This window comes from Mustela lutreola, chromosome 14 (genome assembly GCF_030435805.1).
Source record: "Mustela lutreola isolate mMusLut2 chromosome 14, mMusLut2.pri, whole genome shotgun sequence".
Taxonomy (NCBI): domain Eukaryota; kingdom Metazoa; phylum Chordata; class Mammalia; order Carnivora; family Mustelidae; genus Mustela; species Mustela lutreola.
This window is the reverse complement of record NC_081303.1, coordinates 74,864,078-74,881,956: the sequence shown is the minus strand read 5'-3', so window position 1 is coordinate 74,881,956 and position 17,879 is coordinate 74,864,078. Positions and strand designations below refer to the sequence as shown.

The following is a 17,879-nucleotide window of genomic DNA, read 5'->3' as shown; positions in this document are numbered from 1 at the left end:
CACGGCAAAGAAAGCCGGGAAAAGCTCGCTTTGATGCTCATGGGCTTGTTACCCATGAGAGGAGGAGAACCGCGGGTCCAGCCCGGCTCCTGCGTCCCCGCCCCCCGGCGGGCAAGGGGCAGCCGGCCGGTCCCCAGCCAGGGGCTTTCTTCTCGACCCCCAAGGGCCGGTCCCGCAGGGCGGGGAGACACACCCTCTCTGTGCCCACCTCCAAAGGGCCTGGCAAGGCCTCTGCAGCCACGGCCCGCATGCCTCCCCCCTATCCTGCCCTGTTCCCTCTTCCCTGCGGGGGTCTCTAGACCCCAGGCCCCCAGCTGCTGCCGTCCTGAAGGCTCCCTGGGAAGTCCCCCTCCCGACGTGACGATGGGACGGACCTCAGAGCTTCTGGGGACTGGGGGCCGCAGGACCTCCGCACCACACGGGCTCAGGTCATCACTGACGGGGCTCAGGACAGTGGCCGCGGCTCAAGCCAGAGGCCAGCTCACCGGTACCCGTCCTCGGTTGTACCTACTTTTCCCCACTCTGTGTAGACAACGTCCCTCGTGTCTGCCCCCGCCGGCCCGGTGCCCGGGCCCCTCGCACTCCACCTCCCTGCGCAGCACCCCCGAGACCGCCCTCAGGGGGGACTCTGCCCTGCTGCTTGCTGCCCTTACGGCAGGAGGGGTGCGTGTGAATGAAGAGCTCTGTCCGTCCCCGGCGCCTGTGGCCATCTGGACCCACCGTGGCACCGTGAGGCAAGCTCCACAGACCCAGTGCCGTCCTCACCTCTGCCCGTACATGTGGGGACACTGAGGCAGACCCCGAGGTCGAAGCCATCCTGGGAATGGCAGGTAGAGCCCACGCTTGGCCCGGGGGTCCCCACACACTCCCCGCCCGGCCACCCTTCATTCCCATGCGGACATTCACCCGGACCCCCTGGCCCGGCTCGGTGGGGGGACCACAGCCCTCGCCTCACGGGGCCAACGTGCCTGCTGCATGGGAGATGCTGCCCTTTGGAGAACCCAGGCTTCTGCCCAGGTCATCGACCCCAAACCCCCTCTTGGCCATTTGTTGAGTGAAGGACAGCCCGCCTGTGCCCTTACCTGAAGCGTTCACACAAGCCCCCTGTGCAGGTGCCTAACCCTGGGCCCCACACACAGCTCCGGGCGGCCGGACGCCAGGACACCTCCCAGGCAGGAGAGGCCGCGCCCCACCTCCTGAGCGTCGGGTGGGGCCCCGAGCCCAGGGCCGGCAGCTCGGGATGGGGGTGGTCTCGCAGCTCTGGGCTCCAGGGGGGCCCAGGCTCCGAGCAGAGCAGAGCAGAGCAGGCCTCCAGCCTCACACACACAGCCTGGCCCCCGGGGCGCGGAGACGCCAAGCCCCACACGTGAGCCTCCCCTCACCTCTCCCCGCAAATGGCGCCAGCCCCGTCCCGCCAGACGGCCTGTTCCCCCCACGAACCGCCCCTACTGCGGCTTGACCACACCGCCCACCTCCAGCGCCTCCCACCACGCTCTGTGCCCTCAGACCTGAGTGCCGACTCCGGGCCCGTGACCAGCTTCTGGGCCCTTTTCCAGTCTCTGGTGCCCAGCACTTCCAGGAAAGCCTGTCTCCTCTGTCCCTCCCTGAGAACACCTGGCACTGTCCGCACTGGGCCCCGGCCAGGCTGTCCCTGCAGCTTGGAACGCTCTCCCCTTGGCCTCACAAAGCCTCACCGTCCCTCCCAGCCCAGCACGCCCTGCGAGGCCTGAGAAGCTCCAGACACCAGGAGTCCCAGGTGTGCCCTCAACACGCTGCTGCGTCTGCCCCAGGAGGCCCACCCCGGGAGCCGGCCACCCCCCAACCACGAGCTGTCTGCCTCCGTGCCCCCCAGCGACCCTGAGGCTGGTGCCCATCATAGAAGGGGCATCTGCAGAAGTCCGCCCAGGAGGTGGAGACCCTTCCCCACAGTGGGTCCTGTCTGTCCCCAGGGCTCAGAGCAAACACGGATTTCCTGCGGCAGCCCCCGGGGAATCCTGGCCCACTCCCCCCAGAAGGATCCTGGCAGGGCCCAGGCTGGCGCACTCCGATGTCTCTCCCCTGCCAGGAAAACCTCCCGCTCACCCCGCTCTGTCGCCCACTCACACGGCGCAGGAACAAGGGCCAGTTCCGCCAGTTTAAGGAAACACCAAACAAGGGGCCTGACGCATGGGTCTGGGAGGAGACCGTGTGGCCTGGCAGGGCAGAGGGGTCCTGGGCTCCCTCCCCAGCAGTCCCCTTAGGGCTGGGGTGACTGTCCCCATGCCCACCCCACACACCCCCCCGCCTCCTGCCCTGAGTGGCCCTGGAGACACCATGGTCCCGATGACGGACCAGAGCCGACCTGCAGGGAGGCAGACGCAGCCACTAGGAACAAGGAAATGCCCTGCAGAATCCAGCCTTGACCTGGGCCTCCAGCTGCTGGCCCAGAGCCCATGGCCACGAGGGCCGCCCGTGAGCGAGGCCGGGGGCGTAGGCTCAGGGCGCCCGGTTAGGGCACCAGGTTAGGGAGCCGCGCTGCCCCCCATAAGACGTGAGCGGTTCTCACTCACCCCGAAAACCTGTGAGTGTGTGTCGCCCAAAGCAGGGTCTCCCAACCTGGGCGACGTTTGGGGCCTGGTGACTCTCGGCCGCACCCCCGGCCCCGCCCCACTAGCAACATCCCTCTCCTACTGTGACAACCAGAGACGTTGGCTGACAGTGTTGAGTGCCCCTCGGGGAAGCAGATTGCCCCAGTTGAGAAGCCCTGATCTAGAGGCCCAGAGTTGGGTCCTGGGCATCACAGGGGGAAGATGGGTCCCCCTGTTCTCTCTTCCCTGTCTCGTGCCAGAGCAGACGGCCTCCTGCGCCGCGCCCCACCCCATCCCTTGGGGCAGTGCAGACCTGGCCAGGGCAGGAGGACAGGAACGCGCAGGTGCCCAGAGCCAGCGCTCACCAGGCATCTAGTCCCTAGCAGGGACCCCTCATCAACACGTCTTCAGCACGCACCAAGGCAGGCACCAGCCACCCTGCACCAGCAGGCAAACGGACTCAAACATCGAGCCACCAGAGTCCCCCAGCCAGCGAGGCCCAGAGTCCGGGTCTGCCCCACAGAGAGCCTGTGGCCGGCAGGTCTAGACCTCACCCTCCAGGCCCAGGGCCCAGCATCGGCAGGCGATGGAGAAGGCCTTCAGGGCCACTCGTGGTCCCCTTCCCGACTCCCCTCCTGGCAGTGAGGGGCCAGGTGGGACAGCTCCCCGCAAGCCCCCCAGAGCCCTGGACACTGGGCAGGACGGCAGGTGAGCATGGGGCCCGCCCTGAGGAGATGCTGCCGCCTCCCTCACCCCTGCCCCAGGCCCACGAGTGGATGCGTGGGAAAGTCAGTCAGACATGTGAACCCGTGGACGTGCGTCTTGTTTCCGAGAGTGCGTGTGAAGTCAGGCCTCCCAGTGGACCTCTCAGCCACGGAGGACCCTCCTGATGTGCCAGACGGACCTGGGGTCAGCCGAGAGCAGGAAAACATGACTTGAAATGTGGCTCTGACCCATAAAGTCCTCTGGGGCCTCCGAGGAGGGCGCGTGTGGGGCTAGAGGGAATGCAGGTGAATGTTCTTAAACGTGACCCGGGGTGCCACAGGCGGTTTCTGGGAACGGGTGGGGAGCCAGCCGTCATGGCAGGGACCCAGACAGAGCCCCCCACCCAGGCCCTGTCCGCTGACCTCCCACTGTCTCTGGGACACGTGCTGCGCACGGACACACTCGACCTCAGTCCAACCCCGGAGTCTTCCCCCAACACCGTCTCTCCCCGGCCCCCATGCCGGCGCCCGGACTCCTCATCCTCGCATTTGCTGGGCGACCTCCCGGCTCCTCCTTTCTCTGCCCCTCCCAGCACCAGAGCAGCCCGTAGCCGGCCAGGGAGGACCTCCACCCCGGGACTCCCAGGGTCCCAGCACACCTCACCGTCAGCCTGTGCCCGCCTGCCAGGCCCCATGGCCCTCACCGGTCGCCGGACTGGGGCTCCTTTTTCCCCACCCCCTGTCTGTTCCCAACTCAGCAGCGGGTCCTGTTAAAATGTGAGCCAGACCTCGTGATGCCACACAGAGGCCTCGGTCTGCCTCACCTCACGCCACGGAGACTGCAGCGCCCCCCCCATGCACCCCCAGGCCCTCGTCCTTTGGGGAGTCGGCCTCGCAGACCCTCGCAGCCCTGAGACCCCACCATCCAACACAGTGGACCTTGGCCATGGGACCACTGGGCCATGCCACGCAGCTACTACAGCAGGATTTTAAAAGTTATTTCATGTCTAGCATTGACACTTAAAAACTGATGTTTGGGGGGCGCCTGGGGGCTCAGTGGGTTGAGCCTCTGCCTTCAGCTCACGTCATGATCTCAGGGTCCTGGGATCGAGCCCACGTCGGGCTCCCTGCTCAGTGGGGAGCCTGCTTCTCCCTCTCCCTCTGCCTTCTGCCCCACTCGTGTGCTCTCTCTCAAATAAATAAATAAAATCTAAAAAAATATATTGATCATAGGGGACCCATCGGGTGCCAGTCGGTTAAGCATCTGACTCTTGGTTTTGGCTCAGGCCGTGACCTTGGGCTCCGTGCTCCGTGGGAAGTCTGCTTGGTATTCTCTCTGTCCCTTTCCCACTCACATTCCTTCTCTCTCTAAAATAAATAAATCCTTTTTAAAAACTGGAAGTCCAGGGGCGCCTGCGTGGCTCAGTGAGTTAAGCCACTGCCTTCGGCTCAGGTCGTGATCTCGGGGTCCTGAGATCGAGTCCCATATCGGGCTCTCTGCTCAGCAGGGAGCCTGCTTCCTCCTCTCTCTCTGCCTGCCTCTCTGCCTACTTGTGATCCCTCTGTCAAATAAATAAATAAAATCTTTAAAAAAAAAAAAAAAAACTGGAAGTCCATGTTTTTATTGGAAAACGTTTAGATATACTTGCAACAGCTTGGGCGTGTGAGTCCACTTCTCTCACTGTCAGTTCTGAGCCCCAGTACGGATCTGGGATTCCACAGTCGGGTCAGGGTCCGACGGCGGGCAGGTCCTGGGGGCACACACTGGATTTTAAAGACTCAGATGAAGCACAGAGTGCGGCTAACAGTCCACAGTCCCCTCCACTCGTGACTCGTCGGAACGGCAGTCTCTCTGCTCTGCTGGGTTCAGTAAGAAAGCGCGGACAGGGGCTTCCCGTTTCTCTTCCGTTCCACGTGAACAGGCTCCGGGGCAGCGCCAGGCATCCCGGCCGCAGGGGTGAAGCTGCGCAGGCTAGCGGGCAGCCGGCCCACCCAGCCTTCCCGGCCCCCCCGTCCTGCTTCCTCACCTCCGGAAGACCCTCACTCAGACGTCCCCTGGGGGAGGCCTTCTCAGACACCGGCTCCGCATCCCGACTCTCCCGTGCCTTCCCCTCCAGCTTTGCTTTCCTTGATCGCGTGCAACACCTCCCAGCAGGGCGCCTGTGTCAGAGTTCAGCATCCGTTTTAGCCATGACCCCGGCGCTCCCGGAGGCCCTGGCTTCCCTCTGGCTGTGGTTTTTTTCCCACCATCCCTGCAGGGGAATGGGCACATGCTAGACATTCAACAAACGGTAGCCGGAGATTCCTTTGGGGAGGGCGGGCACACAGTAGGTGCTGGTGGGGCTGCTACCGGGATCACCGGGGAAACAGAGGCAGCCAGGTGCAGTCTCACCAGGGAAGGTAAAAGCAAGTAGCGAGGTCCTTGCCTCAGACGCCGCCCTGCCCCACACCCCCAGGAAAGCCGCCGTGGGCACTACTGGGAAGGTACATTTCCGCTCCTTCCCACCGATTTTTATTCTCCCAGTGAGAAGACAAATCTGTTTCCCTGCCACCAAAAGGCCTCAAGCCATGGCTACTTACATTATAGTAATTAAATCCCTGCTGCTAGGAGAGCTCGGGAGGGAGCAGGCCTCAAGCCAAGGGCTGGCCTTCAGGGAAGCAGGCCGTGGGGAGGGAGGCTGGCCAGAAGGGCCTGTCTCTCTCAGCGGTTTCCCAAGAGTGACAAAACCCACTTAGCCACAGTGATCTGGCAGGCTTTGCTCCCAAGACTGGGGGCTAAACCTCGCCCTGCCATCTCCCCCCCAACTCACTTCCTGACCCCATCTGGCCCTCACCTCCCTCCTGGAGGAGCTGTTCTGTACACAACCTCACTTCTCCCATTTTCCAGATGACAAAACTGAGGCCAGAAGCCAGAAGCCAGGCCTCCCAAACCCAGCCCAGGGCCTGCGTCGGCACCCACATCTCTGCTGGTGCTTAGCACGGGCCAACAACCACGTCACATGCTCTGCCCACAGTGGGGTCCCGTTTAACCCCCACACTGCCCCAGACGTGGGGCCGCAATTAACCCCCAAGGAGACAGAAGACAAGCATGAAGGCAACCCGCCCCACGTCGCACACGTGTAAGCGACAGACACAGGGTTCAAAGCCAGATCTGCTGTGCCCCCCCCCCGAGGCCAGGCTCTCCCGGGGAGTGGGACCCGCAGAGCCATCTGGGAGACGGCCCAGGTGGATGACAGATGTGGAGGGACATGGGGGCCGCGGTGGGGAGAGGCCACGTGGGAGACCTAGCCTCAGGCTGGGGGTCAGATCCAGGCCGCGTGCACCTGCTTCTGTCCCTCCCCAACCAGCCTGCGAGCCCAGGCCTCAGCAAGTGTTGGGCCCCAAAGCCAAGCAGGACACCTGGTCCCTGTCGCCCTCTTCCGTGGGGGACCTCAGCCCCAGAGCCCAGCTCGTACTCCAGCATCCCGGGGTTCCCGGCGGGTCAACAAACCTGTCCGTCGACAGCCCTCCCTCCCACTGAGCTCCAATCACCCACTGAAGCTCTGGGCGAGGCTGGTAGGGCCAGGAGGGGGCCGGGGGAATAGGGTGCAGTGGGCGGGGTGGACGCCCAGGAGGAGAAAATGGCTTTGGAGCTTGAAAGGGCTGAGGCCAGGAAGCGGCCACACAGCACAGGCACCGAGGGCGCTCCGGGTGCAGATCACGGGCCGGCTCCTTCTTGGCTGTGGCTCTGGGAAGTTCCCTGAGCTCAGCTGGGTCGTCTGTCCATCGGGACCATCGTGGGGACTGAGGAGACGAGGGGTACGGAAGAGTCTCGGTGTGTCCCTCCCCTCCCCGCTCTGCCCATTTTCCCTCCTGAATGCGACGCACGTGGGAGCCGTTTCTAGGGTGAAGCCTTCTATTCTATGAGAGCAACGTGTTCTCCCGAGCTGCTGAGGCCCGGGGCATCAGACACGACCCAGCCCACCACAGGGGCGGCTCTCCCCGCCCCACCTCCACCCTGCAGCGGCTCTCGGCCCCGCCCAAGCCACCTCGGTCCGCGGGTCCTCTCCTCGCCATCGGACAGCGCGGCCCGGCCTGGTTTCCTGCGCCCCACGCCCCCCGCCCAGCACGGCACCACCAGACCCGCCACGGCAGGGGAGGCATCCAGCAGTGCGGACACCTGGTCCAGCCCAGAGCAGGCGGGGTGGGGGCCAGAGTCACGGGACCAGCTGAAGGGTCCCCTGGAGTCCCATGGCCACTGGGCTCTGGGAAGAGCCGAGCCTTGGAGACCCGTGTGGGCCAAGGAGCCCCCAGGGCCCGGTCCGTGCCACGCGGAGTCCCCCATCACCCCCCTCAGCAGAAGGAATGATGGTCCCACTTTCCAGACAAGGAGGCCACTGCCCAGGGCCACTCGGATATATCGTACAAAGTCAGGGTCGGACCCCGGGCCAGTGTCGAGAGCCGGAGCTGTTTCAGGAAGAGGCGGCCGACAGCGGCTGACGAGACCCTGACGCTGATCAAGTCCTCAACGGCGCGGACCTGTGCGCTCCCGGAGCCACGAGCAGGGCCGGCCGCCTGCAGGAGTTCGGCGGGACTACGACTTAGACCCCCTGCACCCTTGTCCCCTGCGATGCTGAGTGGCCTTGGACTAGTCACTTCTCTGGGCCTTGAGATCTGTAAAGCGGATGGCCCACCCTGCCTTCCTCACCCCTGCGGGTCCGCAGAACTCGGCCGCCCGGCTTAGAGGTATGAATCCACCCCTGGCCAGCTGTGCCCCCAGCTCCCCCTCAGGCCGCAGCCCATCCACCTTGAGCCTGACGCACAGTGACATGCTCAGCCCAGCCCTCCTCCCGGGGGGAGGCAACATCGCCGAAGTCAGTGGTTCCCACATCCCCACACGCGCCCACGCACGGGAGCCACACGGCCCCCCAGCCCAGCAAGCCAGCACCCGACCCCGGGGAAGCCAGAAGAGAGAAGCAATGGCTCTGTTAAAATCGGGAATCTTCTTTAAAAGGAGAAAAGTTCTGCAAAATCCCCGTGCGGACGCCAGCAGGTGCCAAGTCCGGCAAAGGCGCTAGGAAGGCCTCCGCTTGGCAGCAGCTGGGGCGTGCGGCCCCCGGAGCCACGAGCCCCTCGCCCGGCTGCTGCAGGCCGTTCCCTCCACGCACAAGCGGGAGAGCAAGGCTTGGGGACCGGGTGTCACCGGCCTGACGGCCCCCAGCGGTGAGGGCCTGGGTCAGACCAGCCCCCCGCTGCCCAGGGGGCTCCTTCCCTGCCCGTGGCGGGCCCCACTTCTGCGGGGGTCCCAGTCAGTAAGTGCCCAACGGCAAACCATGGTTCGCGGAGACACGGCTGGCAGGCCGGGCCCTGCGCTCCCGGGGGTGTGCGGTGGGGGCTCAGCCCCTTGGGAGGGGCCTGGAACACAGCTTTCTTGCCCATCTGATGCTGACATCACGCCTGTCCCTTAGGAAAATGCCCGCCGAGCTGACTCGAACACAGCAGACGCCAGTCTGCGAATTCCTCACGCCGTCCGCACGGCGCGCATCCAGGGCCCCACGGCTCTGCTCCGAATCCGGCTCTCATTACCTCGCGGCCAGGCGGCCCTCATGGAAGGAAAGAAAAACCAAAAACTGTCCCCCTCACAGGGCAGGCCCTGACCCCCGGCATGTCCCCCCGCACCGGGGGGCTCTTGGCGCCCTGGCATGCCCGGCGCGGGGAGCCAGCAGCGGCCCACAGCCAGGAGCCGGGGAAGAAGCCGGTCCTCTCGCTCCCCCAGCCCCGCACTCCCTGTCCCGAGTCTCCCGAAAGCCTGTCGTCTTAAGACCCACGAGGAAGCCCCCGTGTCTCCTCGGCCCCCCGCTTCTGTGCCAGGACGGCCTCCTCGTGGGCCCACCGCCACCCTCCGTCCCTCCCCAGCGCTGTCCCACGCACACCGCCTCGTTCTGCTCCGTCATCGGTCATCGCGCGTCCCCCTGACCTTCCTCCCGGACTCGGAGGCTCTGGCCTGACTCCATGGCCTTATTTTTGTTCTCTCCACCTGTCCCGTTTGCACGGACACACCCAATTAGCTGTGCCCAGGCCACGGATTGCTGACTGTGGGTCAGGACAACTGGATCCCCTGAGGCAGGAAGGCTCCAGAAGCCCAGGCCAGGCCACCACAGCAGCTCCACCTTCCAGGTGGAGGAAACATCCTGCCTCCCCTCACTCATGCAGATGCACCCAGGGGGACCCGTCCAGAAGCACGACAGGTGGCCTGTCACCCAAGGATGAGAAGGGCACAGGCCGCACGTGCTCGCCTCCTCCAGAGCCCGCGTCTGTGGCTGATGGTGCAGAGGGTGACGGGTGCCCCGCCCATCCCCTTGCCCTCCAGGAGCCTGGGGGTTCACAGGAGCAGCTTCTAGGCACCAGGTTCGTCGACGCAGCAGTCACAGGGGGCAGGGCTCAGTGTGTGCCTGACTCCACGTCAGGCACTACTGGCAGGCGGGGGCTGGGAGTCCCTCCGAACACGGGAGAGATGGGCTTCAAACTCAGGAAGCTCCCTGGAGACCCACCATCAGAGGCCGCGAACTCCAACCCAGAGCCCAAGCCCTTGACCGCCACCGTAGCCCGGCTCTGCCGGGGCCACCAGCTCGGAGAAAAGCCTCAGGTCTTCGGTGCGGACACAGAGCTCCCGCCGACTGCAGGTGTCAGTGAGGTACTACGTTGCCCGGAGCGCTTGCCCTGCTGCTCCCTGCAGAGAAGCTCCAGGTGACACCTGGCCCCAGGAAGTCCCCGTGCGTCCTTGTCCTCCCTCCCCGCCCTGTACCCTGCCCCAGCAGGATGGCTCCAGCCCCCTTCCCTCCACTCTGCCCAGTTCATCCTGGGGACCACCCGCTGTCCGCAGGGAGCCTCTCTAGTGAGTGAAGTGCTGCCTCATTGCTCAGCAGCCCCAGTGCCACCAGCGGACACGGAGGTCAGCCTGGATGGGTGCACCGGGGTGCAAACCTGGCCCCCGACGACAGAAGTTGAGGACAGTAGGCTGTGGTCTTTGCAGCGGAGCAAACGCACTGAGACCAGAAAGGGCTGGAAGGGGGTGCGTGTGGAGAGAACCCTGCCCTCATGCTTGAGTCCGAGAAACAGAGGCCCAGAGAGGCCAAGGGTCCTGACAATGGCCACTAAGCGAGTCGGAAGCAAGAGGGGGAGCAGACGGGCCTTTCCCGAACACTGTTGCGAACAGAGCCAAACACAGCCTCGCGCCAGGGAAGGAGGAAACTGGGCCCCGAGGATGGAGAGGGAAACCCCAGCAGCAGAGACGGAGAAGCCTGTAGCGGTTCCCTCACTCGAGTCCCTCACTGAGCTCTGTGGCAGGGTTGGGGACAGGGAGACAAGCAGGCGCTGGAAACCTGGCCTCTGGCTCCAGAACCATCGCCCCCGCTCAGGGGCCCTGGGCGCAGACCACAACCCACTCTGCAGCCCAGTTTTCTGCCTGCCGCTGTCAGTAGTGACCCCAGGGCCGCCGGGGGCGTGAGGAACACTGGCACAGAGGTACGGCGTGCCACACACACAACCTGTGGAGCCCGGTAGGTCGCCCCGGCAGGAGCCCGGCCACCTGTGCTGGGGAGGGAGAGCCGCCCACGGGAGGGCTGGGGGCCTTGGCGGGGGGGCTCCTGTTCCCGGGTGAGCCCTGCGCCTTCCCCAGCCCCGCCTGGCGGGCATCGCCCCAGGGCAGAACCCGCAGGCCTCCCCATGGGACGTGGGCCTGCGCGCATCTCAGCCCAGACCCACGCTGCCCCAGGGCCCCACACGGGTGCCCCCCAGGTCCCTGCCTCCCCTGAAACATTCGTCCCCGCCCAGTGCTCCGTGTCATGGCGCTCCAGCCCCTCAGCCTTGACCTGCCTCTCCCCACAGGGACGAGCAGCTTCTCCAGCAGCAGCCGGCAAAGGAACAGGCCTGGGTGCTCATGGCAACACCCCACGGGCTCACACAGCAGCCTGGCCTGGGGACCACAGGGCAAGGGGACGGGGCCGTGGCCACGCCCACCGCTAGGACTCAGGAGCCCCCCACTGCCTCGGGGGTGCCTGCAGGCCCTGCTGGCCCCCAGCCCTCCGGCAGCCCTGGGGCTCCAGGGCAGCGCCTCAGACCCGCCCGCGTCCTCCAGCTCAGCAGGCCGCGCCCCCTCCCTCGCCGTTTAGAGAGGAGTAGCTGCCTTCCCGGTCTCTCACTCTCCCGTTCAGGGATTTAAAATAAAGAAAAACTGGCCGAGACGCCCCTCACAGCCACACTCTGTCACCCGCGGTGTCCCCCAGGGTGCCGCGGGACCAGCCACAAACAGCAGGCGGCGGCCGCTCCGCGCAGGGGACACCAGCTCCTTCCCGCTCAGGTGTCTTTACCTTCTGTGTTTCAGAGCGGATCTCTGGACCCTGGCCCAGCCTTGTGACCCCCCCCAAAAGCTCAGGAAGGGACATGCGAGGTGGCCGCCAGCTTCCCAGCAAGCCCGTGCCGCAGACGCTCACCCAGCGACAGCACCAGGCCCGGGCGCAGGGGACACCGCCGGGAGGGAGGGGTGTCGGCGAGCACCCCAAAGCCTCCCCAGACGGCTACAGACGGCATGATGACGCGCCACGGACAGGTGCGCGCCACCCTGGTCCCCGCTGCGGTCACAAACGTTTGACTCATTAGTGAGCCCACCACAAAGGCTGTAAATAGTGTCGCCACCACCCTGGGTGGGGGCAGAACCTCATTTCCATATTCTCAGAGCTGCTCCTGCCCTCCTGGGGCAGACAGTCAGCACAACCTCAGAGGAAAACCTGTGCCTGGGCTCAGACCCTCCCACCTCCCGCAGCCCTGTCCTGCAGGCGCCACTCGGGGTGGGGAGGGGTCTGTCCCCTTCAGATGCCAACATTCCTGAGACCACAGAGGCGTCTCCTCCCAAGGGCCAGGGGTCCCTGACAGCCACCCGCCTATCCCAAGGGGCTCCTGGGCCTGGCAGGTGCAGGCTGTGCTCCCAGCCAAGCCGGCCTGCTGCTCTGCCCTTTGGCACACAAGGTCTTTAGGGAAACCAAACACATGGCTGGGGAAGGCAGGGGCTCAGAGACCTGGGACCTGCAAACCTACTCAGTCATTCTGGCTAGAGGCTGAGTGTGGACTCCCTGACCTCTGTGAGGTCAGCAAAGACACACAACATGTTGGCCCTAAGGCACCCCATTTTCTTTGAACAGTAAATGTCCAGGAGACCTAGCTCCCCTGGGCATGCAGAGGGACCTGCCCTTTCCCGGGGGGGGGGGGGGGGCCGAGGTGTTGTGAAGGACACAGAGCCAGGCACAGGGGCGCAGGGCAATCTGGGGAGCACGGTCCCACTGCCCCACCCCCCACCCCACAGCCTGGGCAAGCCCAGCAGCAGGACCAGGCAGAGGACCGCTCGGCCCAGGAGGTGAGACCCAGTTGGATGGTGAGCCCGGGGCTGGTTGGGGGTTGGACACGAACAGGGGACACGGCAAGCTGTCTCGCTGCACCAGCATTTCCTGGCCTCCCCTGAGGTGGCCCCGCCGTCTGAGCCCAGAGGTCCCTGAGAACCAGGCCCCCCGGGACTTGCCAGCTGGACAGAGGCACAGCCGAGCCACAGCAAGAAGCAGGCTGGGGCAGGGGGTGCACAGCCCGGGGAGGAGAGGACCTGGCCCCGGCTCTCCCTCCAACCAGCTGACAGAGCACAGCAGGGCGTTCGAGGCCTCCCGCCAGCTCGGGAAGGTCACAGGACGCCCCGAAGACACGGCGCCTGAACTCCGACTGGCACAGACTCAGCAGAGCCCAAATCACTCAGAGTTCCCAGCAGGACCTCTGGGCCTGGCCGGCTCCCCGCCGTCAGCTGGGGCTTGCGGGAAGGACCGTTCACCTCCTCACACGGGCCCCTTCCCCACGACCTCGGAACACGCTCCAGGCAGGCCCTGCTCCTTCGCAAGGGCGCCAGGCCACGTGGCAAATTCCTCCCAGCAGCCGGTATCCGCCGGGGACGCGGCCCCGAGGAAGGAGACAGACGCGGCCCCGAGGAAGGAGACAGAGCCCCGGCAAGCAGCAGCTCCCGCGCAGGCCAGCGGCCTCCCATCGCTCGGTGAAGACGCGTGTCCCTCTCCCAAGGGCCTCTGAGTGAGAAGTGCCACCCTCAGTGTGACGGCCACACTGGTCAGGAAAGCCGACAGACGCCTGGAGCTCTCCGGCTCGAGACACAGCTGCCCAGCCCAGCCCTGGGCCCGCCAGACAGCCGCGCGGCCCTCTGTCCTGACCCGAGCCCTGTGGCCACGTGGAGCCTGTGACAGGCCGGGGAGGCGGGGGACACACGTACCATCCCCTGCAACAGAGCCATGATTAGAGCCGTTTGCAGACAGAAGACCTGGCCCCTTCTCACAACTTCTCCCTGACAGGACACAACTTCTCACGCCACGGCCAAGGGAGAGCTCCAGCCTGTGGAGACTCGGCTCTGCAGCCAGAGCTGGGCCCAAAGACCTCCCCTCGTCACCACTATTAATAACAATGACAACAGGAGCCGTCCCGTTGACAGCTGGGGAGACGCGCTCGCAGAAGTTACCCTGTGGCTCGTCCAAGATCACAGCCCTGGGAGCAGCGGGCTGGGACCCAGACGTCACCCGGGCTCTTTACAAAGACCCTGTTCGTGACTGGGAGCGCCGAGGGTTCGCCGCCTTACGCATCCTGCGTCCACGCGGCCTGACCCGGGAGGCACCCTGAAAACGCGTGTCCCAGATTGACTCAGTGTACAGAGGGGCAGATGGCAGCAGGTTCCCGTGAGCCCTGCTGGTCACAGCCCACACTGTCTCAGGGCACTCAGCTAGGGCAGGCGGTCCCAGCCCCGCACACGGCCGTGATGGTCAGCAGCTTAGAACCGGGTAAGGCCCAGCCCCGTGGGCCCGCCTCCCCCCTCCTTCACACCAGAGTCTGGTTTCCCCGGCTCTGGGTAAGGCCCTTTCCCCGGGGAACTCGTTCAGGGAGGTGCCCGCTCCAGACCCTCCCCTGCCGGCAGCAAACCCGTCGTCCCCCCATGGCATGAAGACCAACGTGCCCCACGCCGAGAGCCATTCCCTTAAGAGCACTGAGCGGTGGGGGGGTGTGTGGCTGGGAGGCTGGTTTTGCCCCCTGCCCTCACCCCCTTGCCCTTGGGCCTTCGTCAGTCTCCCTCAGGGAGGGCTCCCGGCCCCCACGGGGGGCTGGGGGTAGGCAGGGCTGTGCCGAGGACGGCAGCCCCTCCCCGCCCCCTCCCAAGCACCCGCAGGAGAGGCAGCCCCGAGAGAGAGCAGCAGCTCAGAGGCTCGCTCCGGGATGACTAAGTGAGCTGCTATTCCCGGGGAAACCCCACTCACTCCTGCTCTCCGAGGGGCTCCGACCCTTGCACTATTTGGATGCAGGCAGCTTCCAGGGGCTGCCCTCCACTGGGGCAGCCCCCCCCCGCAGCGTGCCCCTGGGGGACCCTCCGTGTGCGAGGACGTCTTGGTGCTGGCTACCCAGGTGGCCTGACAGGTCTGCCCGTGCCTGCGGGAGAGAGAGGCTGGGAAGGAGGGAAATCCGATCGGCACCTCCCAGGCTCTGCGGCCGGGCTTCGACGAGGAATGTGGCAACCCCGCAGCAGCTGTGCCCAGCCTGAACTGAGCTCTGTTTGAAACCTCCGACAGCTGAACCCCTCCCAGCCTCCCCCTGCCCAAATGACCAATAAGAGAAATCCAAGGGACAAGCAAGCACGCACACACGCCCTCCCCCACGACACACTGGGGGTGAGGGGGACAGCGGGAAGAAATCCACTTGCCCGCCGAGTGCCCGGCGCCCCAAGCCCTCGGCCTGCCGGCACAGCAGGGCCCCCAGCAGGCCGAGCCCTGGCAGAAACCCACCTGCCTCCCTCCCCCACGCCCCTGGAGGCCGTGATTTCTGAGCCGCGCGCCTCAGCCGGGTGTGCACACGGTCTGCCTCACGGATCCCGGGGCTCGGGGAAGCCCTGTCAGCCCATCTGAAGGAGAGGCGCTCCCCGGGGCCAAGGCCAAGGCGGCGCCCACCTGCTCTGCTGGGGACACCTGTAGCCGGTTTGCCGGCTGTTTACAGGCAACGGCCTCTGCTGAGGGCTCTTTCCTGAGGGAAAGGACTTGGGGGGGGTCCTTCTGCCCCTTTTCACCCCTGCCCCAAGGGACCTGGGTCCCCGGCGCTCTGCCATCTAGCCCGAAGTCTGTCAGGGACAAGGGGGGAAAGAGAAACTTGGGAAGAGAGGGAGAAGCCAGAGCGAGAAGGGAGAGGAAGGAGTCCCCGCCCCCCACCCAGACATTTATTTCTCTTCTATCCTCGGGAAAATGGAGCAGGGCAGGGAGCAGAGGAGGGAACTGGCAGGCACATCAAGGCAGAGGGTAATTAATTGGTGCGTTACGCCGCTGGGCTCTGCTCGGTACGAGGGAACCGGGACGAAAACGACGTCTCAGAAGCGAATCCTTCCTCCTCCCTCACAGTCTGCAGCAGGCAGTGTGCGGGGAGCCCCCCCAAGAAAGCGAGGAATGAATTCTCCCGGGATTCAGAAGGAAAACCATGGGAAGTTCGCGTGTTCCATATAATTGAGCGAGCGCCTCTCCCACCACCGCCTCGCCCCTCCATCAATCTCTCTCTCTCTCTCTCTGTTGCTACCTACATATCCCTTTTGTTCAAGGTATAAAGAGAAATCGCAGCCCCTACCTTTGAGTACAAACCCCAAGAGAGCTCGGTCTCTATCACCATAACAACAATTCCAAACATCCCAAAAATCAGAGCATAGTCACTGAGCCGCTTCCTCTTTTCAAACAGGGCCCTCCTGTGTCCCAGCTTATAGCCAATGTTCTGGGTTTTCCGCTTGTTGGCTTTGGGGAAGGTGGCGCTGCTGGGGGTGGTGCCGGTGTGCTGGTGGTTGTGGGTGGCGTTGGGGTGGTGGAGCAGGGTCTGGTGGGCACGGTTGTCCTCCCGGGACGAGATGACGATCTCGGGGGGGTTGCTGGGGCTGAAGAGCTGGAGGGGCTGGCCTTCAGGCTCGGCCTCGATGAGGTTCCTCCGGGAGGCGCTGAGCCGGCTGAGGGGCTTCATGACCCCACCACTGTACTTGCAGGAGCTCATGGCGATCTCCGTGAAGGGGTTGCTGTCCCGCCGGTGCACCAGGGGGCTGGCCTGCCGGTGCCGGCCGCCTCCAGCAGGCCCACTTGTGGCTGTGGAGCTTGGAGAGTGGCCAAGCAAGTGGTCATTGAGATTGAGCTGGCTGCCCTGCCTGGAGGAAGGGTGGAGGACGGCGGTGGAGTTGGCCGAAGGGGGGCCCCTGAGCGTCGTGGGAGAGGAGTGCAGCAGGCCGGGCTGGACGGGCTGGCTCTGGAGTTGGGCGAGCAGAGACAAGGGATGTGGTGGTGGTGGCGGCGGCTGCTGGAGCTGAGCGGGTTGAGGCGGCGCCAGGGGTCCCGGGGGCTGCTGGGGGGCTGCTGCCGGCTGCGGCGGCTGCTGCTCGTCCCCGGACGATGGACAGGGACACTTGGGGTCTTCATCCAGGTCCCCCACCCCCGAGTCATGGAAGTGCCCAGAAGTGTCCATCTTGGGGCCTGGCTGGATTCCCTGCAGCACAAGCCCCCACCCCAAAGCCACCCTCGCTCCGAAGACGGCCTCAGAGAAAGCCAGGCATCCAAGCCCCCACCGGGTGTCTTGGCCCCAGTCTTCTTTCTTTGGCTTCGGTCCTCTGGGGCTGCCTGGGGTCCAGACGCCGCCACTCAAGAATGCATTGCCCTGGGCAGGAGGGGCCTGGAGCGGAAAGCAGCGGAGAAGGAACTCCGGCTCCGGAGGTGGCCCTCGGGGAGCGCGCAGGGCCAGGCTCAGCCTCACTCCTCGCGGGCTCAACAGCTTTGCTCCCCTCCTGCGGCCGGCGCTGCTCGGCAAGCCAAGCCCACTTAGTGGCCGCGGCGCCCATTGGCTCGGCTCGCGTCCCCCCCCCCGCCGCCCGCCCGCCTCCTGGCTCCGCCCCCGCGCGGGCCCCTCCCCGGAGGCGGGGCCTGCCGCCCGCGGCCCCCTCCCCGGGCCGCGCAGCGAGGGCTGGGAGCTGTAGTTCCCGCCGCCGCCCCCGCCCCGGGCCGGCCCTTCTTCCTGCGACAGGTGCGGCCGGAGCCCGCGGGCCGCGGCCACAGGGACGTGCGCGCCCGCGGGGCGCTGAGAGGCGGCGCGGGGCCTCGCGACAGGGGGAGCCGCGCGCCCTGAGCGGGGGCGGCCGGCAGGAAGGCGCGCGGCGGGTGCGGCGGGCGCGGCAGGTGGACCCCGAGCGCCCGGAGCTGGGCCTCGCGCTCCCAGCGCGCACCCGGGGCGCAGACGCGCGGAGCGGCTACTCCGGGGTCGCGTCCCGGCCGCAGGGGCGGGCGCTCGCCTTCGGGACGCCGCAGTGGGTGTGCAGGGCGCCCCTTTGTCGTGCCCAGCCGTCGCGTCCACTCCGCGCGAGTGACGTCATCCTCCTTCCACGCGCGAGAGCCGAAGGGACAGTCACGCGAGCACGGAGAGGTCGCCTGGCAGCCGCTGGGAACGGGGGTGCTGGGGGTCGAACCCGGGCGGGCGTGACGCGCCACTCGGTTCCCTCTCCCAGGCCTTCCCGCCACGACGCGCGGCCGGCGATGCTGCG

At 65.9% G+C, this 17,879-nt stretch overlaps 1 protein-coding gene across 1 annotated transcript in view; it reads right to left on the bottom strand.

The window, feature by feature from the left end:
* Nucleotides 1-17,191, bottom strand: part of KCNN3 (potassium calcium-activated channel subfamily N member 3) — a 116,828-nt gene extending 99,637 nt beyond the window's left edge. Inside the window, exon 1 of the mRNA XM_059145512.1 lies at nt 15,941-17,191. Coding sequence (XP_059001495.1) covers nt 15,941-16,813 — 873 coding nt within the window. The 5' untranslated portion in view covers nt 16,814-17,191. The remainder of the gene's footprint in view (nt 1-15,940) is intronic.
* Between the last annotated feature and the right edge of the window lie 688 nt (nt 17,192-17,879).